Source organism: Myotis daubentonii, chromosome 19 (genome assembly GCF_963259705.1).
Source record: "Myotis daubentonii chromosome 19, mMyoDau2.1, whole genome shotgun sequence".
Taxonomy (NCBI): Eukaryota; Metazoa; Chordata; class Mammalia; order Chiroptera; family Vespertilionidae; genus Myotis; species Myotis daubentonii.
Genome location: NC_081858.1, coordinates 11,724,034 through 11,746,013, shown reverse-complemented (window position 1 = coordinate 11,746,013; position 21,980 = coordinate 11,724,034). Strand labels below are relative to the sequence as shown.

Sequence of the window (21,980 nt, the reverse complement as noted above, 5' to 3'; positions counted from 1 at the left end):
CGGACCGAGTTCCCGGGTTCCCCGGCCGCCACCCGGCACGAGGCCGGCCCTGAAGGGCAGGCGGCCCCCTCGGGGAAGCGAGTGTAAGGAGCCCACCGTGGGCCCCCATCGTCCTGGGTTCTAGCTCTTTGGGTGGATGGAGGTCGAGCGCCAGCTGGAGGAGACCGGAGCCCGGCCGCAGGCCGAGGGCGCACGGTGCGGGCGCGGCGCGCGGCGGCCTGGATCCGGGTTCCGGGGGGCGGGGCGCGGAGGGGGCGGGGCCTGCGTGGCGGCGTGGGCGCGAGTCGCGCAGGAGGGAGGGAGTGGGGGGAGGGGCGGGGCCGTACCGCCCGCGCCGCGCTGGGCCCTCTCGGCCAATGAGCGGCGTCCACATGCCGCGGCAGCGGCGAGAGGGGAGGCAGCGCGGATAAATGCTATTAGAGCAGCCGCCGCGGAGCCGTCCCCGACGCCACCTCCTTCTCCTCCGCCGCAGTTCCCTCCGCCGCTGTCGGGGGTGCGGAGCTGAGGAGACCGGGCGAGCGCGCTGCGCACCACCCCATCGGCTCGCTGCCCTCAGTCCGTTCCGCTCTCAGGGGTCGGCCAGGCGCCCCCTCCTGCGGTCCGGGCGGGGCCTCGAATCACCTCAGGAGAGCGGGGAGGGGGCTCGGGGGCAGCGGCCTGCGCTCCGGCCGGGCGGTTGAGGGCGAGGGAGGCCCTCTCTTCTGCGGAGAGGGAGGGCCGCGAGGCCCCCGCCGCCCAGCTGAGCCCGACGAGGGCGCCGGCGAGGCCGGGCAGCCGGAGGGGCGGTCGCCTGCGGGAGGGGTGCGGGGTGATTCAGCGCCCCGCGAGGCGGAAGCGGCCGGAGGAGGAGGAGGAGGAGAAGGGCGAGACGCCAGTCCGCGCTTGGGCGCCCGGGGTGGCACGAGGCCGCGGTCCGAGTGCGAGGCGGAGGCGAGGAGGCCGCGGGGACGGGAGGCGAGGCCGGCCGGGCCCCCGCAGCAATGGAGAACGCGCACACAAAGACCGTGGAGGAGGTGCTGGCTCACTTCGGCGTCAACGAGAGCACGGGGCTGAGCCTGGAGCAGGTCAAGAAGCTCAAGGAGAGATGGGGCTCCAACGGTAGGTGGCCGGGGCTGCTCGGGCCCCGCGCGGCCGGGCGCGGACTGGAGCGCCAGGGAAAATGGCTGACCCGGCCCCACCTCGTGGGTCTCGGCTCCGCGCCCGCCGAGGGTGCAGGCGGCGGCTCGAGCCCGCGCGCCGGCTCGCGGGAGCAGGGCTGCAGGTGGGGGGCGCGGGGGTCGGGTCTGCGCCTCCTGCGACCTCCTCGCGGGTCGAGCCCCGGCCCGACGCGCAGGCTGTCACCGGCGGCCGCCGGCCCCGCGGGGAAGGACGAGCCTCCTGCAGCCGGGCTGAGCCCCGCGAGACATGTTCTCGCTCCGGCCGCTTTCCGCGGCGTCGCTGTGGTGAGAATGCCCGGCCGCGCTCGTCCTCCCCGGCGCCACACATCTGGCAGAAGCGATGACAGAGCTGAAATGACTCCTGTTTCAGGATTCCCGTTTAGGGGGATGAGATTTTACGCTTTGGGGTAGACCTAAGGCCATTGGTTACAGCAAGTATTGCCTATTTTCCCGGGGTACCATTTTACTATGGTTTCCGTTGAAAATAGTTGAATGTATATATATCTAGGTACATCTTTCAAAAAGTGACCATTTTGAGCAATTCCTTTTAAAAAGACAAGGCTAAAATGTGTTTTTTTTTTTTCTCTCCCCCCCCCCCCCCCAAACGTTGGCTGGCGAATTTCTACATTCTACAGAGTTACCGGCTGAAGAAGGTAAGTAACCTGAAAACGTTCTCCCCCCTCCTTTGTGTGCTGATGTTAAGATGACATTTACAACAAATGTGATGTTTGTTTCTAACAGGAAAAACCTTGCTGGAACTTGTGATTGAGCAGTTTGAAGACTTACTAGTTAGAATTTTATTGCTGGCAGCATGTATATCTTTTGTAAGTATAAAGCAATTTATTTTCTCTCCAAAATGTTGAGAATATTCCATAAATGAAAAACCAGGAAATAAATGATGTCTGTTGGGTGAGAAGATTATATTTGGAGGTTTAAGCAGTATCTTCATGATTTTTTTTTTAACCCTCGGTATTTTTAAATTACAAGCAAAACATACGAAGCCATTTGTAAACAGAAAATAGATGCCTCCTGACAGTTACAGTGCAGTTAGAAATTATTCTCGAAGGTGGCAGGGTCTCTTAAGTTCTTGTGACTTATCAGCTTTTAATATCAGAAAGTTCTTTATTGGAAGGCCTTTTGTGTTTGGGGTTCTTCCATTGTGTAAGGTCATACTGAGATGATGTGAGCTCTTTGTAGTCTGTAAATAGAACTTACAAAAGGAATATACCAGTTGCTCTCCGGTCCTGGTAATGGCAAGGTGACAGTTATTGACAGTGACAAGAATGATGACGGCAGTGATGGCACCACTGTTGACCAAATTTGGTCACTGACCTTTAGGGTGGCATATTTATCTAAATTGGACCCTTGTCTTGAGTGACTCCTAGGTTAAGAGAACAATGTTCAGTACAGTTGGTTCTAGATTTTAAAATAAAAAAAAACAAACCATAGTGTTTTTTCTTGTTCTGCATGTGCTTGAGTCCTGTATGGTTGCTAAGAAACTGGCGAAATGCAAAGGACTACAGCAGAAGAAAGGTGATGGGGGTTGGTGAGGTTATTTCTAGGTTATTAATATTTTTTTCTGTTAAGTAATAATTTTTTATTGCTTTTTTTTAATTGAATAGTGAACTTATTGTTAGTTTTCCTAAAAATGGTCATGAATAGAGAATACAGATGTTCCTAATCCTAGCAGCATGAGATATTTTTTGTCCTTAACTTATAGTATTTTGTTCTTATAAAAACTATGTTGGGAAGTCAAATTCACCCAGTCTTTGAAAAATTTACACGGCTTCAGGATTTCATTTTTGTATGTTTTTATGTATGCGAGCCCCAGAGATCTACCTTAGTCTTTATGACAACCATACAAATAACGGGCTATTTTGAGAACTAAATAAAGAAAATAGTGGGCATTAATTTAGGTGAAGGGGAAAAATTGGAAAGAGGTGAACTTTTTTTTTTTAATATATTTTTATTGACTTCAGAGAGGAAGGGAGAGAGAGGGAGAAACAGAAATATTGATGAGAGAGAATCATTGATTGCCTTCTGCATGTCCCCCACTGGGGATCAAGCCCACACCCGTGACCTGATTCATAGGTCCACACTCAACCACTGAGCCATGCCAGCTGGGCTGAACTTTTTTTGGAGTAATTCTGTGCACAAATTCTGCCATTGAGACTTTAATGATAATACATTATGCCACATTAACCAAGTGATGTGTAGCCATTAATCAGACCTCTTCTCAGTGGTTTTCACTAAATGAAATTAAGAGTGATATATCAAACCATTCAACATCATGAGTTAATCATCCATATTTATTACATGCCCATTCTTAATTTAACCCCTGAAACTCCCCCTCCCCCAAGTGGTTGCTGCTTTAACCAATTAAGATAAAAGAATAGATCTGTTTAACTAGTTTTAATATATTGTCATGGGGCAAAAAATTTATATATTTGGGCTAGTGTAATATTTAAATTGGCTGGCTACATAATTCTGAGATAGTCTCAGCTTTGTTAGTGAAAATACTAGGGTTCAGTGACGTCATCAGGCACCTCTTAGAAGTTAACTGGTGTATACAAACCAGAGATAAAATAAATTTCTAATGAGTTATTCTGTATGTATAACTTAAAGCACTGTTGTAACATCAGTGGCATTATTTCCAATAAGCAAGCTATTGACTATTTGGGTTGTATAGGATCTCTTGATTGGCCAATTTGAGTGACTATTAACATTTTTAATTAATGTGTGTTATGTTTGCTTTGAAGTAAGTAGTTTATAGTTTCTAGGCATTTTCAAATGGGTTTTTAAATAAATCCTTTAACTTTGTTGTAGGATGTTGGGTTTTTGTAGCTTGTCGAGTTGTGTTTTGAAATTGAGATTTGAGTTACTTTTGGGTAACTACTTGGAGTTATTGCTCAGGAAATGGACTATGTTACATTTTTGTTTTGTGGGTTGCTACACAGAAAAGTAATGTGTTTAGAAAGTACTGTTACTTGCTTTGATTTGTTTGATTAAGAAATTGCAGCCGAACCGGTTTTGCTCAGTGGATAGAGCGTCGGCCTGCGGACCCAAGGGTCCCAGGTTCGATTCCGGTCAAGGGCATGTACGTTGGTTGCGGGCACATCCCCAGTAGGGGGTGTGCAGGAGGCAGCTGATCGATCTCTCTCATCGATGTTTCTGACTTTCTATCCCTCTCCCTTCTTCTCTGTAAAAAATCAATAAAATATATATTTTTTTAAAAAAAAGAAATTGCACATATAAAACCTGTTGATTTTCTTCAGGTGCAGTTGGCACTACCGCTGCATTGAACTTGACCTTTCATTCCACATTTCTTTATCACTCAAAAGAACTTTGTGGTTGTCAGTTTATTTCTATTTAATGGGAAAAACTGGAAGAATATTTGTGTTCTTTTGGAGAAAGGAATAGGTAGTTCTGTATATATGATAATCAGGTTCTACTCAAGTTAAAAAGAAATATTAGGCTTTAGTGATTTATTTCAAATATCAAACTAGGTAGTAAACTGTTAACCATAGTTAATATTTTGCTGTGGCAGAAAGTAGGAAACTGTATTAATGTTTTACACTTGTAACCTGAAGAGATAGTTTAATCAGCTTCTAATTCATCAAAATAATTTATTTTAAAGGTCACTTAGAGTGGAAGAAGTGATATATCTTCCATTGCATATGAAATAACATCAGAAATTCTGTAATTAAAAATAATTATTATTTTTTGATTGGAGAGAGAGGAACATTGGTTTGCTGTTCCACAGATTTATGTATTCATGAATTTGTTGGATGGTGATAGTGCTGTGAAGAAAAATTAAGTGGTGGGGATAGTAGAATAAGGAAATATGGAGAGGGGTGTACAATTTTCAAATAGGGTGGTCAGGAGAGGTCTCTAAGAAGGTGATGTTTGAGAAATACCTGAAGGAGGTGAGCATGAGGGCCATATATTTCTCATCTGTCTGAATCATAAAGTCCTCTATGGTAACACAATTTGCATAAGTTTTACTACCTTCTACCTCCATTTCCCCACCTCAGCTACTTAGATCAACCCCAAAATGCTAATAGAACTTTCTTAGGCCAAGGCACTTCTCAACTTTTCACTTACATTTCAATAATTGTCTTTTCTTCCTACTGGACCCTTTAAAGGGACCCTCTCCCCCTTCCCCCCCCCCCCACACACACACCCCCAGGGAGAGAAGTAGAAACATCAATGATGAGAGAGATCATTGATTGGCTACCTCCTGCAACACCCCACATTGGGGATCTAGCCTGCAACCTGGGCATGTACCCTGACTGGGAATTGAACCGTAACCTCCTGGTTCATAGGTCAGCACTCAAACACTGTGCCACACCAGCCGCGCCAGCTGGGCTAAAGGGATTCTTAATTCCCTTTAGAGCCTAGATTATTGCATTTGCTATAACTAATATATATTTGGATGAGTTAGTGTTAGTAGCGTTTTCAAAATATGTGAGATCCTTATACTTTGGTTTTCTCTGAACTATATTTAAGAAGTGTTTGAGCCCAGCCAGTGTGGCTCTGTGGTTGAGCATTGACCTATGAACCCGGAGTGACAGTTTAATTCCCAGTCAGGTCACATGCCTGGGTTGCGGGCTCAATACCCACTGTGGGGTGTTGTTTTCTTTTAATTTCTTATTTTTAAAAAGGTAAAATGAGCAGTTTACTGGTTTAACATATTTAAAACCTTCTTTTAAATATGAAAGGTGAATATGTATGTATTTTTTTGCTGTTTTGAAGAAGATTATAGTCTCAAATCTGAAAACATTGAGTGTTTTCAGAAGGTTTGTGTTGGCATCGAAAGAGAATGTAATCTAATTTATACGTTTTTTTAATCTTAAAATTGATTTTTAATTTTTTTAAACATAGGACTTTATGTAATTTAGGTAGATTTGGTAACTATTCACACAGCAAATTTGTTCTGAAGTACAATAAAGGGATTTTCCTTAGGAATTAAAAAAAATCTCTAGCTTTTAAGTCTTCAAGAAGACTTGAACAGTGTTTTATTTTTTTTTATTGATTTCAGAGAGGAAGGGAGAGGGAGAGAAACATCAATGATGAGAGAGAATCATTTGGCTCTTCTCTTGAGCAGAGGTTCTCAACCTGTGGGTCGCGACCCCTTTGGGGATGAACGACCCTTTCACAGGAGTCGCCTAAGACATTTGGAAAACACATATATAATTACATATTGTTTTTGTGATTAATCACTATGCTTTAATTATGTTCAATTTGTAACAATGAAAATACATCCTGCATTTAAGATATTTACATTACGATTCATAACAGTAGCAAAGTTACAGTTACGAAGTAGCAACGAAAATAATTTTATGGTTGGGGGTCATCACAACATGAGGAACTGTATTAAAGGGTCGCGGCATTAGGGAGGTTGAGAACCCTCGTCTTAGAGGTTATTGTGCTATACAAACATCAGTCTTACAGATAACAATTAAAAGATACCATCTTACCCTATTGAAGCAGTTGACATTGTAGCTGAATGTTCATTAGCAAGTGGTTACTTTGAATAGGATTAGCAAGTTTGAAATTGAACTTGCTGGATAATGTAAGCCCCAGAAGACAGGTAATGTTTCTGTATTTAAACAGTGCAAAGCAAAGGGAACAAGAAACTCTTTATGCCTAAAATTATACTGCAAGTAGCCTTTTCTTCCACTTTTCTTTGATGCTGTTGAAGTTGGTTATCTTTTTACTCTTAATATTTAAGTTCATACACTGCCACTTAAGAGTCTTACTAGTATACCTTAGAGATTGTATGAAGTTTTGTTAAATTCATTTGTGCATTTATTTAATAAATACATAGTGAGCATCAACTGTGTATAAGAGATCTTTTAGGCCCTTGGGGACACAACAGTGAACAAAAGGCAATACAAACAGATAATTTTTTATGTTCAACCTATTCTCTCTCTTTTTTTAAAATATATTTTTTATTGATTTCAGAGAGAAAGGAAGAGGTGAGAGATAGAAACATCAATGTTGAGAGAGAATCATTGATCTGCTGCCTCCTGCACGCCCCCTACTGGGGTTCAAGCCCACAACCCTGGCATGTGCCCATGACCAGAATCAAACCTGGGACCCTTCAATCCACAGGCCGACTCTCTTTCCACTGAGCCAAGCCAGATAGGGCTCCTTTTTAAAAAAATTTTTTTATTGATTTCAGAGAGGAAGGGAGAAGGAGAAAGAGAGAGAGAGAGACACATCAATGAGAGAGAATCATTGATCGGCTGCCTCCTGCATGCCCCCTACTGAGGATTGAGCCCACAACCCAGGCATGTGCCCTGACCTGGAGTAGAACTGTGACCTCCTGGTTCTTAGGTCAAGGCTCAACCACTGAGCGACACCAGCCGGGCCAATCTATTCTCAATGATTTCCGTAAACATTTCCCCCTCCCTCCTGTGTGTGTGTGTGTGTGTGTGTGTGTATTTTTGAAATAACACTTTTTTTCCAATATATTTTTATTGATTTTTATAGAGAGGAAGGGAGAGGGATAGAGAGTTAGAAACATCGATGAGAGAGAAACATCGATCAACTGCCTCCTGCACACTCCCTACTGGGGATGTGTCCACAACCAAGGTACATGCCCTTGACCGCAATCAAACCCGGGACCTTTCATTCCGCAGGCCGACGCTCTATCCACTGAGCCAAACCGGTTAGGGCATAAATACATTTTTTATAACTTCTGGAAAATCATAATGAACTGGCTGTACTATTATGCTAATGAGGCATCTTGCATTTCAGTAACGTGTCACTCATCCAATTTCTCCTTTTCTCTACCTTCTTCCTCATTTTATGGAGTCTTATTTGTCAACACCACTTACACAAGAGAGGTTTTCTTTTCAATGGAACAAAACCATGAAGGATTGTACAATGTGATTTGAACATGATAGACTGGATTGATTCTTACCAGTTAATGAAATACAGTTTATTTTCATTTTGGACTGTAGTATTTAATTCTTTGGGTTATTTGTGGTTTTAAAATAGGCATTTTTCAAAGTACTCAGAAAATTGTTGGTTGTCAATTTTTAATATCAGCACCATCCTTCTACCTAAGAGATTTATTTGCCCACTAGTTTCTTATGAAGCAGTAATTAGTATATCTGCAGAACTTTTAAAGAACTGTAAATCCTGTGTTTCTTACACATAAACATTTATTTATTTTTTAAAAATATATTTTATTGATTTTTTACAGAGAGGAAGGGAGAGAGATAGAGAGTTAGAAATATCGATGAGAGAGAAACATCGATTAGCTGCCTCCTGCACATCTCCCACTGGGGATGTGCCCGCAACCCAGGTACATGCCCTTGACCGGAATCGAACCCGAGACCCTTGAGTCCGCAGGCCGACGCTCTATCCACTGAGCCAAACCGGATTCGGCTCTTACACATAAACATTTAAAGTGATATGGTGGAAGGAAAGAGTACTGCATTGTACAGGTTAGGATTATTATATTATTGATGAATACCACTTGTGCAAAGAAACTACATTTCTTGAAAAGTGGAGGTTTGCTCTGATCTATCACTGCTTGCCTTAGTCTTTTCCTTTCTCCAACTGTTATGAGATAGTGCTCTAAGTTTGTTCCTCTAGGCCTAGCTGCCAAGAGGGAAATTCATATCCGCTTTAACAAGGTGTGAAGCTTATCTTACAGTTGCTAATGCTTCACTGACCTTTTGGAAAGGTCCTAGTTACTCTTCAAGTTGAGTAGTTTTTCTCTCCCAAGAGCTAATTAAGTTTCTTATTTCTCATATACTATCCTTGGCAAATGTTTGGAAGGCTAGTATTAAAGCAGCTGTGATCTTGCATCTATCAAAATTTACAACTTCCTAGAGAAGATTTCACTTTGGCATTAGGCCTGGCTTTAACACCAGGAATGTCCTGTTGAAAGCTTACAGCAACATTAATAATTATTTTGGTTTTCTTCCTGCCCTGGTTCACTAGCTATCAGTTGTGATTGACATCTACCTGGTCCTGGTGTCTACTGGGGTTTTTATCCTGCCCTAATTGGTATTTCTTATTAATTCGTCATTACCTTCTTTTACTTGGCAAAATTCATGTTGGCTCTTGCCTTTAGTCATCTTTCTGATAGCTATTTGTATAAAAGCTCACTTTATAGTATTCCACTAAGTGCGTAGTCCAGTGGCTTTATTATTGCCCTAAATGATATCTGACAATATTACAAGTATCAAAAATGGTGCTTTTATTGCTTACTAAATCTTTTAAAGGAAAGATTTTATTGTGAAATATGGGAACATTTTAAGCAGTTTTAAAAAACAAAGGTAATCCTTAGCTACCAGATTGAATCATTAGATATGTTTAACATCTCTCCTGGATTGGCAGTTTTTCACAGAAATGTCTTGTTAAAATTTTAATATTATTTTTATTTTTTAAAATACATTTTTATTAATTTCAGAGAGAAAGGGAGAGGGAGAGAGAGATAGAAATATCAATGATGAGAGAGAATCACTGATCAGCTGCCTCCTACATGCTCCCTACTAGGGATCGAGCCCGCATGTACCCTGATTGGGTATCGAACTGTGACCACCTGGTTCACAGGTTGATGATCAACACTGAGACACACCAACTGGCCAAAAATTTTAATAGTATTCATTGTGTTGGATCTCTCTTAATCACCTTAGTGTTTTTCAACTATGAAGTATACCATGGCTCTCTTATAGCTTTTGGACCTTAATAAAAGTTATGGTTGTGTTAGCAAGAAATTAATTCTCTTCTCATTTTTCTTGGCGCAGTGTTCTGTGTCCAGTTGTAATATTTTTAGACTTATGTCATTCCTGAAATGCTGTGCTGCTATACTAGATGTCATATGGAGGATAACCTTCAAAATATATTCCTGATTATGGGACAACCTTGCAATAATTCTGAGACAACCTTCAGTAATACCAATGGGGGAAAACTTTGAGTCAGGGATCAAGTTATTTTTATTATGGATTTATGCCAAGGATATTATTTGATACTAGTGGCCTGGTGCATGGATTCGTGCACATTGAAAGGAAATTAATTAGAAGAAAGATTTGTGCAGTAATTGCGTTACTACAAAAAATTACATGTCAAACTAGTATATATAATATAGTATTATAAAATTAAAATATAAAATATTTAATATTGCTATTGGCCCTTTCTCTATAGTAGTAGTGTGCAAGTCAATGTGTTTTTTTTTTAATATATTTTATTGATTTTTTTTTAACAGTCATTTGCCTTTACCTTAACAAAATTAAGTGTAAGTTTCCCTTCTGAATATCCTATATAATAAAAGTGTAGTATGCAATTTGTCCCCTCGGCCGGGAGTTTGACCAGGCGTGGGGCTGACCAGGGGAAGGGAGGGAGGCCCTGGCCAGCAGCCAGCAGCCACTAGGGACCCTACCAGTGCACTAATATCATGCACTGGGCCTCTAGTCTATATAATCTATAATAATAAAAGCGTAATGTGCTAATTAGACAGGATGTCCTTCTGATGTCCTTTCGGACGAAGCAGGAGCTGTAAGGGAAGCTTGGGTCCTGGGTGCCAGAGGGAAGCCAGTGCTGGCAGCCGGGGAAAGGAAGGCCTACTCTTGCACAAATTTCATGCATTGGGCCTCTAGTCCTATCTAATAAAAGAGAAACATGTAAATTGACCATAACCCTGACACCCTTCCCATTGGCTAATCAGGACGATATGCAAATTAACTGCCAACCAAGATGGCGGCCAGCAGCCAGGCAGCTGAAGCGAACAGGAGGCTTGCTCGCTCCAGTGACAGAGGAAGCCAACGTTCCCCACCTGCCGCTGCCAGCCTCTGAGCTGCACTCTAAGCAACTATGTTGCAATTATAGAAGCTAAACAAGCTCCAGAGACCTGCTTTCAGCCAGCTTTGGCCTCAGAGCTTAGAGCTGTAGTGAAGGCAACAGAGTTTTAATTATAGAAGCTAAAAAAAACCCAGATACCTACTTTCAGCCAGCTTCGGCCTCAGAGCTTAGAGCTGCAGTGATGGCAACAGAGTTTCAATTATAGAACCCAAACAGACCCAAAAACCTGCTTTCAGCCCTCAGAGCTGGAGCTGCCTCTCAGCTCCAGTGACAGCTATAGAAGGTAAATAAATCCCAGAATAAAATAAAAAAAAGAAAAAGGAGAGGCTGGGAGCTTAAGTTGTCCTCCAGCCTGAAAATGGCTCTCAGGCCCTCACCCAGACTGGCCAGGCACCCCAATGGGGACCCCCACCCTGAAGGGGGTGTGACCAGCTGCAAACAGCCATCAGCCCATCATCCAGGCTGGCCAGGCACCCAAGCGGGACCCCCACCCTGATCCAGGACACCCTTCAGGGCAAACCAGCCGGCCCCCACCCGTGCACCAAGCCTCTATCCTATACTACAGGAAGGGTGGGACAGCACGAGCTGCCATCCGGGCCCCATGTGCAGCCCTGGGCAGTGGGGCATACGCCCCACCCCCAGCCAGGACCCCAGTGTGCCACCTGAGCCCCCAGCTGGGACCCCCGTGCCACCTAAGCCCCGCACTGCTAAGCCCTGCCCCCAGCTGGGACCCTATGACTATTGGAGAGCAGGAAAGTGCCGCTGGGTCCTGGGTTGCTGTGGTGACCCAGCCATCGGTAAGTAGAAAAGTGCGGCCTGTAGGCAGCCCCCAGCTGCGCCTGATCCGGGAGCAGGAAAGCAAGCCTGGCCTTCGGGCAGCCCTAAACTTTCCCTGTTCTCCGGTCGCCATGGTGATCCGGGAGCAGGAAAGCAAGCCTGGCCTGCGGGCAGCCCCCAGCTGGGCCTGCTCCCCGGTCACCATGGCAATCCGGGAGCAGGAAAGCCCGGCTTGCAAACAGCACCCCCATCCTGGCCATAGCTCAAGGGAGAGTACAACATGCAGTGGAGGCCAGGAGCCTGAGAGATCAACACAGAGGGGATCCTGCTCCAAGCCTCCATGGTGTGGCTGAGGGCAGGCCCCCAGCAGACACACACACACACATGGGACGCCTGCTCTGAGCCTCTGCTGCCAGACAGTGGCCATCAGTAGGACATCCACTGAGGGCTCCCAGACTGTGAGGGGCAGGCTGGGCTGAGGGAACCCCACCCCACCCCAGTGCACGAATTTCGTGCACCGGGCCTCTAGTATATAATAAAAGCCTAAGCCCTAACTGGTTTGGCTCAGTGGATAGAGCGTTGGTCTGTGGACTGAAGGGTCCCAGGTTCGATTCTGGTCAAGGGCATGTACCTTGGTTGCGGGCACATCCCCAGTAGGGGGCATGCAGGAGGCAGCTGCACAATGTTTCTAACTCTATCCCTCTCCCTTCCTCTCTGTAAAAAATTAAAATATATTAAAAAATTAAAAAATTAATAAAAGCCTAAGTGTCCATTACAGCGGAACAACTGGTTGCTATGATGCACACTGACCACCAGGGGGCAGACACTCAATGCAGGAGCTGCCCCCTGGTGGTCAGTCCGAGCACCGCTCGGCCAGAGCCGGGCTCATGGCTGGTGAGTTGGTGAGTGCAGCGGCAGTGGTGGGAGCCTCTCCTGCCTCCGCGGCAGCGCTAAGGAGCAGTAAGGAGCGAGGGGTCCCGGACTGCAAGAGGATGCAGGCCCGGCTGAGGGGATCTTCCCTCCTCCCCCTTCTCCAGTTCACGAATTTCATGCACCGGGCCTCTAGTGTACATATAAAATGAATGGGTTTATTTTCCTAAGTGTTTTATTTGGGTTTTAAAACAATTATTAGATGAAAAAATAAATTAGCTCTTCAGGGTATTGTTAAGAAGTTGTATGCTTTCGATTCTCAATAATTATTTTGAATAAGACATAAGCCATCTTTTATGTCATTACATTTCACCACTATTGGTTTCTAGGGATGAAAAGAGAGATTTTGTGTGTTGTAATTCCATTAGTGCCAGCCACTTTTGTTATAAAGTGGCGCTAAGCCTAAAAACACATTACAATTCTAACACATCACATGTGATTTCTCTTTTAGGTTTTGGCTTGGTTTGAAGAAGGTGAAGAAACAGTTACAGCCTTTGTAGAACCCTTTGTAATTTTACTTATATTAGTAGCCAATGCCATTGTGGGTGTCTGGCAGGTAAGCACAAAATCCTCCACTACTAAGTTTTAGTAATTTCTGTGACTTAAACTCCATTAATCTTTCTGTTATCTGTTTTTTCCTGATGTGTTGACTAAAAATACTTCCGAAATGTCTACATGTGTTTTCATTTGTTCATTAGTTTATTTAATGGAAAAATTTTAGATTTCTCACGTATATATAATTTGCTCATGCTTATATGAATTGTTCATTCTTCATGATAGCATAGAGTTAAGAACAATGGATGAGAGAAGCCACTTACAGAGAGGAAGGGAGAGGGAAAGAGAGTTAGAAACATCGTTCAGCTGTCTCCTGCACATCCCCTTCTGGGGATGTGCCCACAACCAAGGTACATGCCCTTGACCGGAATCGAACCTGGGACCCTTCAGTGCACAGGCTGACGCTCTATCCTCTGAGCCAAACCGGCTAGGGTAAAACCAGAAAATTTAAGAACCAGTATTTGTCTTTGTATTTCCTAGCTGCTTTCTGTGAAAAACTTGGGATCAAGCTTGCAACTGAGGTACATGCCCTTGTCTGGAATTGAACCTGGGACCGTTCAGTCCGCAAGCTCTGAGCTAGACTGGCTAGGGCAAATTGTTTAAATCTTAAATTGTTTTTCTTTCGGAGCATATTCCTGGCTGTTTTCAGCCAGTCACCCGAGCCTTTCTTAGTCAGAGAATGGAAGCTAATTTTATTTCAGAAACAAAATGGGATTTCTTCCCTCCCATCCCTCCACCCTCCCAACTCACATAAGTGTTGTTCTGCACATATCTAGTTTGAGGACTTTAACTTTTCTAGGACTGTTTGCTGATCTGTTTGATAGTTTATATATATATATTTTTAAGACTCTGAAACTAATACTTCAAATTTATTTTAAATATTGCTCTTTTAGGTTTTTGATGGATATAGTCATCCCTTTGAGGACTAAATAAAATAGTGCATCAGTTATTAAAGTGTAAACTTCTGCCCTAGCTGGTTTGACTCAGTGGATAGAGCATAGGCCTGCAGACTGAAGGGTGCCAGGCTCGATTCTGGCCAAGGGCATGTACCTCGGTTGCAGGCTTGATCCCCAGCCCTGGGTGCATGCAGGAGGCAACCAAATTGATGTGTCTCTCTCACCGATGTTTCAGTTTGTCTGCCTCTCTCCCTTCCACTCTGTCTAAAAATCAACAACAACAAAAAAGGGTAAACTTCTGATTTGTGTTAATAAACACAATGATCTTTATGTGTTGGGCTCATATAGAAAGATGGCCTACTTAGAAAATTTTAATTGTACTATATTCCTTACTTTGATCCCCCCCAAAAAACATTGTTTATATTTAAGTACAGATGATCCTCTTGAGAATAATTTAGGCAAAAGAAACAATACACAGCATTAGATGGTCTTTCTCAAGCTAGTAGTATGTATTTTTAGTTAATTTATTCCAGTTATATGGTAGATACTTTATGTACATTCCCATTTCATCCTTACAGTGATCTTGTAAGGCAGATGATACTCCCATTTGACAGATGTACCATTGAAGCTCATAGTGATTAAGTGACTTATCAAAGGCCATATAGGTAGCACAGTAGGTCCTTGGGCTACGTCAGAGATCCATTCCTACAGTGCGATGTAACTCGATTTTTGCCGTAAGTCGGAACACACCTACATAAGCACCTACGTCACTCACATGGAGCACACACACACAGCATAATGAAGTGAAACAGTAAAAAAAATTTAAAAGATAACAATTCCTGACCTTTACTTGTGGTAAATAATAAAAAACATAAAGCACATATGTACGTACGTTGAAATGATGAAACTTATTTTTTTATAAATAAGTGGGAGATGGCAACGTAACCATGAAACGGCATACATTGATCAATGTCCGACATAACCCAAGGTACATAGAGTATCTGAAATTTGAATCTGAGCACACGCTGATACGAATTCCAAAGTAAAATTTTATAGCAGTTTAAAAAAAGACTAACATTCTTATATCTTAATCACATTTGCATAGTATACAGAATGATATAGGCCAGTGATGGCGAACCTATGACACGTGTGTCAGAGGTGACATGCGAACTCATTTTTGTGGTTGATTTTTCTGTTAAATGGCATTTAAATATATAAAATAAATATCAAAAATATAAGTCTTTGTTTTACTATGGTTGCAAATATCAAAAAATTTCTATATGTGACATGGCACCAGAGTTAAGTTAGGGTTTTTCAAAATGCTGACACGCCGAGCTCAAAAGGTTCGCCATCACTGGTATAGGCAATACTTGAGGGCTCTTACCTTCTGGAAGTAAGGAAAGTTATAATTACAGATATAATCCTATATAATAAAGAGCTAATATGTTAATTAGACCAGAAGGCAGAATGACCTTACGGAATGACCAGTGGGTGGGGGGCGGGGCCAAAGGGCCCCAAGGCAGCTGGGGTGCGAGGGCTGAGCCCCTTGCACACATTTCATGCACCAGGCCTCTAGTTGTATATAGTTCTGTACTTTATCAGAGATGCATACATCAGAAAGTAAGACACATTAGCTTTCAGTGTTGTGTCATCTAAATTCTTAGGTTTAAGGATTTTCACAATAGAACAGAATTCTTACAGTAAGGTAAAAAATAAGATCGCATAGGATTGAGCATAAATTCTATCCAAGTAAAGGTTAAATTGAAGAACTTGAAGTTGGAGGACCAAAATGTGAGAGAAAAGAAAAGAATCCTCTCCTTTGTCCATCCAACAACCTCAACTGGGCATGCACTTTATCACCTTGCTCCTTAACTTTGAGTTACTTATCCTCCAAAAGGAGAGAAGACAGATTTGGCACACAAGGTTTTTGCCGGGAGAGAAGACAGATTTGGCACACAAGGTTTTTGCCGGGAGCCGGTCCATCCTTGCTGTTTCAAGGGACCTGGCATATATAGCATACTGTTCTTAATATGTTTGCTCCCCTTAGCACTGTGTGTTTTAACCAAGGTCACCTCTCCGAGAAAGGTTGTTTCCCCAGGTAGGGATTTTTCCCTGAAGTTAGGGAGGGAATAAAACCCCTCAACTAAGTGCCAGGCGGGTAATTAATCACTTTAACTAGGAACAATCATGCTTAAGCTACATAATCTTTACTCCCTGGAATGGAGATAAGAAACGCCCTAACCTTTGGAATAGAGATTGATAGGATTGGAATCAACTGGTATAAATACAGATGTAACAAGACAGAACTTCAGACACAGAACTTAGGAGACAGGACTTAGAAGACAGGACCAAGAGAGACAGAATTAAGAAGACAGAACCTACACAGAACGTTCTCTAGAGACAGAAGAACTTCGCTGGAGAGAACATGGCAAAAGATCCTGGACAGAAACTGGCCTCAGAACCTAGAGACAGAACCTAGCGAGAGAACATGGCAAAAGATCCTGGACTGAACCTAACTACAGAAATTGGCAAGAGAACCTGACTAGAACATGGTGACCAAACCTGGCTGGAGAAGTCCCTGTGTCATTCCTTCTTCGCCGACTCCATCCACACCTTTGGGGACCCCTGGACCCGCTGGGGTTGGACCCCGGCAGGTTTTCTCTTTTATTTTTTTTTGCCCCTTAAAGGAACTTTCCTGTAGTTTCCCCACACACACATACACACACATGACTCCTTTTGATTCTACATCTTTCATCTTGAAATTAGGAAAGAAAAACTGTGACTAAGACTTGATATGTTCATAAATATAATGGTAAATATGATATGCAACTGGCAGTGCTATAATGAAATACCAACCATTTATTGGCTTTTGCCACTGGAGAGAGATTTCTTAGAGTATGTGAGGCATAACAATTTTATTAATTTACCACCTGTAGAATTTACTATGTGCCAAATCACAGTCTAAGCCAGGGGTGGGCAACCTTTTTGTGAGTGCATGCCAAAACCAGCAAAATCTCTGACTCAAAATTCTGCGTGTCAACCCTAATTTTTTGAGAACATGTTACGCCTACTTGATATCTCTTAAGGTGTACGTACGTGAAGAACCTTGAAGAAATAATAAAATTCATTCGAGCGACAAAAACACAGTATATGATGATGAAAAATACATTTTTTTTTAAAATACATTTCTTTATTGATTTTTTTACAGAGAGAAAGGGAGAGAGATAGAGAGTCAGAAACATCGATGAGAGAGAAACATCAATCTGCTGCCTCCTGCACATCTCCTACTGGAGATGTGCCCGCAACCCTGGTACATGCACTTGACCGGAATCGAACCTCGGACCCCCCAGTCCGCAGGCTGATGCTCTATCCACTGAGCCAAACCGGTTTCGGCACATTTATTTTTTAATGTATACATGTACACTGATAGTCCGACAGAAGACTTTATGACTCTGTTTGATATTATCAGTGGGACTTTTGCTGCTGCATCACTGATGACAGATTTTACATCAGGTATATATTTCGTGACCTTCAGAGAGATGCACAAACTACTACTTTCATCTGTCAGGCTACTCCTATTACGAGACTTAACAAAATTCATCACTGAGAACAAAGATTCACAAGCGTATGTGGATGAAACCAAAACACTGGTCGGATCTTGGAAGGCAGGGAGAGTTAAGGCAGAGGCATAGAAATTGCTCTTCCTGCCGAAACCGGTTTGGCTCAGTGGATAGAGCGTCGGCCTGCGGACTGAAGGGTCCCAGGTTCGATTTCGGTCAAGGGCATGTACCTGGATTGCGGGCATATCCCCAGTGGGAGATGTGCAGGAGGCAGCTGATCGATGTTTCTCTCTCATCGATGTTTCTAACTCTATCTCTCCCTTCCTCTCTGTAAAAAATCAATAAAATATATTTTAAAAAAAAGAAAGAAATTGCTCTTCCCCTCTCTCGTCAATCCATGTCTATGGTCTTTAAGATAACTTGTTATGTAAAATTATTTATTTATCTATGATGCACCTACACTGAATTTATCTGAAAAATAAATAAGTCGATATTAAGAAAAAAATGGTAAATGGAAGATTATAAGAGGGTTTCGCGTGCCAGCAAAAGTTACTGGTGTGCCATGTTTGGCACACGTGCCAGGGGTTGCCCACTCCTGGTCTAAGCATTCTACGTATAGCTTGTAAATCCACACAACCCTTAAAGTAGGCACTGTAAGTGTCCTGGCGTTGAAGGCAGTAAAACTGTTGTGTAAATTACCGACAATCGTGTAGCTCAAGCATGTCAAACTCGCGGCTGGCAGGCCGCATTCCTTGTTTAAATAAAAGGCCATACAGGCATGGCTGCGAGTTTGACATGCATGTAGCTGTTAAGTGGAAAAGTCTGGATTGAACCTAGGCAGTCAAACCCCAGATCATCACCTTTCATGTGAGACAGGATTGATTTAAATGGTATAGGTGTGTGTGGCTGGAGGTGAGGTCTGTGTCTCAGCTGTGCTTAGGAACAGAATCATTTTCTACATTATGATTTTATTCCCTTACCTTTAGGGGCTTATTTTTTCATCTTTTTAAAATATATATTTTTATTGATCTCAGGAAAGGACAGGGAGAGAAAAACATCATTGATGAAAGAGAATCATTGATCGGCTACCTCCTGTCCTCCCAACTCTGGGATTTGAATTCACAACCTCACTGATGGGGAATCAAACCATGACTTCCTGGTTTATAGGGTGACTCTCAATCATTGAGCCATGCCCACTAGGCTCATCTTTAATACCAACTCATAAGGGCCTAGCATTTGTCACCTAAAATGTGAATTGTTTACTACAACTGTCATTAATGTACTTCTCTTGTGTCTTTTAAGTTTAGAACTCTATAAATTTTGATTCTTTGGGTTAGAAATACTTGCAGTGGTAGGCATGTGTTCACTACTTTTATCTTGTTTTCTCTTTTACAGGAAAGAAATGCAGAAAATGCAATTGAAGCCCTTAAGGAGTATGAGCCTGAAATGGGTAAAGTGTATAGACAGGACAGAAAGAGTGTACAGCGGATTAAAGCTAAAGACATAGTTCCTGGTGATATTGTAGAAATTGCTGGTGAGTTTGGGTTTTTTTTTTGTTTTTATTCTAGATTGTATATCTGGATGCATTCTTTTTCTCAAGGCTCCTAGTTAAGTGTTTTAAAAAATTATGTTCATATGTATCAGTTTTAGCACCATCCCCAAAAAAAGGTTTTCTATAAAATTTTGAAGTGTTTGGCACTGCCCTTCATGTTATTGATATTTTTGAACAAGGTGTTTGAATTGTTTGTGCTTATTACTTTTGATATATTGTAGCTCACTAGTGCTATTGAGATAAGGAACTTAATTTTGATTTGACAATTAGTGTTGCAGTTTGTTAGCATTCTCGTTAATGGCTACTAATTTTTTGTTTCTTGGCATAAATGTTGTCATACCTGCAAGTTGATAGTTCAGGGTAATTTCATGACTCTAAAAGTTCTTATTAAAAATACTTTTCCATTTCACTGAGCCAGGGTTCTTAGCCTGGGCTGTGAATCCACTGCAAGGCCAGAGCTCTCCACAGATCTCAAAGGAGTCTGTTTCCTCATTGCTCTAGATCAGCGGTCGCCAACCTTTCGGACCTCATGGACCACCAGTTGGCGACTGCTGCTCCAAAGGTTTACTTAAATCAGAGGTTGCCAACCTTTCGGACCTCACGGACACCAATGGTCCACGCACCACCGGTTGGTGACTGCTGCTCTAGATCAGCGCCATGTTGTCAGACAACCCAGAATGCCCCTGGAACCAGTCAGAATAGTCGAGTCCAGTGGTCGGCAAACCACGGCTCACGAGCCACATGCGGCTCTTTGGCCCCTTGAGTGTGGCTCTTCCACAAAATACCACGTGCGGGTGCGTACATACAGTGCGATTGAAACTTCGTGGCCCATGCGCAGAAGTCGGTTTTCGGCCTGGGTGAGTCTATTTTAAAGAAGTGACGTTAGAAGAAGTGGGGTCGCTGAGGTCAACCCCTCAGATTGAGGACGTTTTTAGCAAAGGCCAGCTTAGGAGTACCCCAATTAAGTTAATAACAATGTACCTACCTATATAGTCTAAGTTTAAAAAATTTGACTCTCAAAAGAAATTTCAATCGTTGTACTGTTGATATTTGGTTCTGTTGACTAATGAGTTTGCTGACCACTGGTCTAGTCTTTGTTGCAGTCATCACATTGGATTATTCAAATCATGGTTTTTCACAACCTTCTGAGTTCAGAATACTTGTTACTGGTTTCTTTTTGTGAATGGTCTCATTGTAACACTTTTACACTGATTGTGGGGAAGGTGTGCTTTGTCCTTATTGTCTTACTCATTTCAATGAATAATTCAACAAGCTGCATCTCAGTTGGCCCTGTGCTATACAGTTTTGGCCTCTAAAAAGGAAATTGCCTTGTCATATTCTCTTACCTATAATTTTTGTCATTCTTATTCCAAAAAAAGAACAGTGTTGCCTGTATTCCAACATGTTGATACTTGGGTTTGCAGTGTGTATAATAAATGAATAAGTTGCAGGCTCAATGCCCCTTTACTCCTAAATATTTGAGTGTTTATTATTTTTAAATATTTAAAAAATTAATTTTGAGAGAGGGAGGGATGTTCAAGAGAAACATTGATCAGTTGCCTCCCACACCAGACCTATGCATGTGACCTCTTGGTGCTGGGGACAGCCCTCAACCAACTGAGCTACACTGGCCAGGGCTTGAGTGTTTATTTTTTAAAATCAAGGGCATTCTCTAATATGAGTCCAGTAAAATTGTCAAAGTCAGGAAATTGATAAAATACTATCATCTAATCTTCAGACCTTACTCAAATTTTACCATTTGTCACTGGATATATATATATTTTTTTTAATAAATAAAAAATATTTATTTTTATTGATTTCAGAGAGGAAGGGAGAGAGAGAGAGAGGCAAAAACATCAATGATGAGAGAGAATCATTGATTGACTGCCTTCTGCAGCCCGGGCATGTGCCCTGATCAGGAATCAAACCATGATCTCCTAGTTCATAGATCTACGCTCTATCACTGAGCCACGCCGGCTGGAGTCACAATGAATTTTATAGCAAAAATATAAATAGAGGAATTCTGGAAGTAATATAGAAAGTAGGTCAGAATGGCCCTGGCCAGGTAGTTCAGTTGGTTGGAGCATCATCCTAATGGGCCAGGATTGTGGGCCTCTCCCTTCCTTTCTGAAATCAATAGAAAATATTTTTTAAAAAGAATAATGGGAAGATTTTGAGCCTGTGCAAAGTAGTTCTTATGCAGGAAGGCACATCAGAATCCTCTGAGGCACTCTGTAAAAGTTTTTACCAGTCTCAACCCAAATTATTAACACCCAATCTATCATGGAATTATGATTAAGTATAGGTTGAAAAGCGAGCCTCAAATTTAGACGCAAAGCAACAGGTTTTGATAACTGAATGGATATGGGGGTAGAATGTAGAATCAAAGATACTGGCCGGCCGAAACCGGTTTGGCTCAGTGGATAGAGCGTCGGCCTGCGGACTGAAAGGTCCCGGGTTCGATTCCGGTCAAGGGCATGTACCTAGGTTGCGGGCACATCCCCAGTGGGAAGTGTGCAGGAGGCAGCTGGTTGATGTTTCTCTCTCATCGATGTTTCCAACTCTCTATCTCTCCTCTCCCTTTCTCTCTGTGAAAAATCAATAAAATATATTTTAAAAAAAAAAGATACTGGCCAAATTTCTAGTTTAGGTGACTGGAGGGTGATGGTGCTAGTAACTGAGGAAGGAAACATTGGAAAAAGATAGCTTGTCTTTTAAAAGCATATATGTT

General features: G+C 42.7%; 1 protein-coding gene across 2 annotated transcripts in view; it reads left to right on the top strand.

Annotated features, from left to right (window-relative positions):
• The first annotated feature begins 391 nt into the window (after window positions 1–391).
• The window catches only part of ATP2A2 (ATPase sarcoplasmic/endoplasmic reticulum Ca2+ transporting 2), a 58,452-nt gene continuing 36,863 nt past the window's right edge, over window positions 392–21,980 (top strand). For both annotated transcript variants that reach the window (XR_009450127.1, XM_059676754.1), the window contains exons 1-5: window positions 392–1,098; window positions 1,793–1,810; window positions 1,899–1,981; window positions 13,138–13,242; window positions 19,093–19,231. Coding sequence is in view for 1 of the 2 variants with exons in the window: in XM_059676754.1 (XP_059532737.1) it covers window positions 981–1,098; window positions 1,793–1,810; window positions 1,899–1,981; window positions 13,138–13,242; window positions 19,093–19,231 (463 nt within the window). In the remaining variant the exon portion in view is untranslated. The remainder of the gene's footprint in view (window positions 1,099–1,792; window positions 1,811–1,898; window positions 1,982–13,137; window positions 13,243–19,092; window positions 19,232–21,980) is intronic.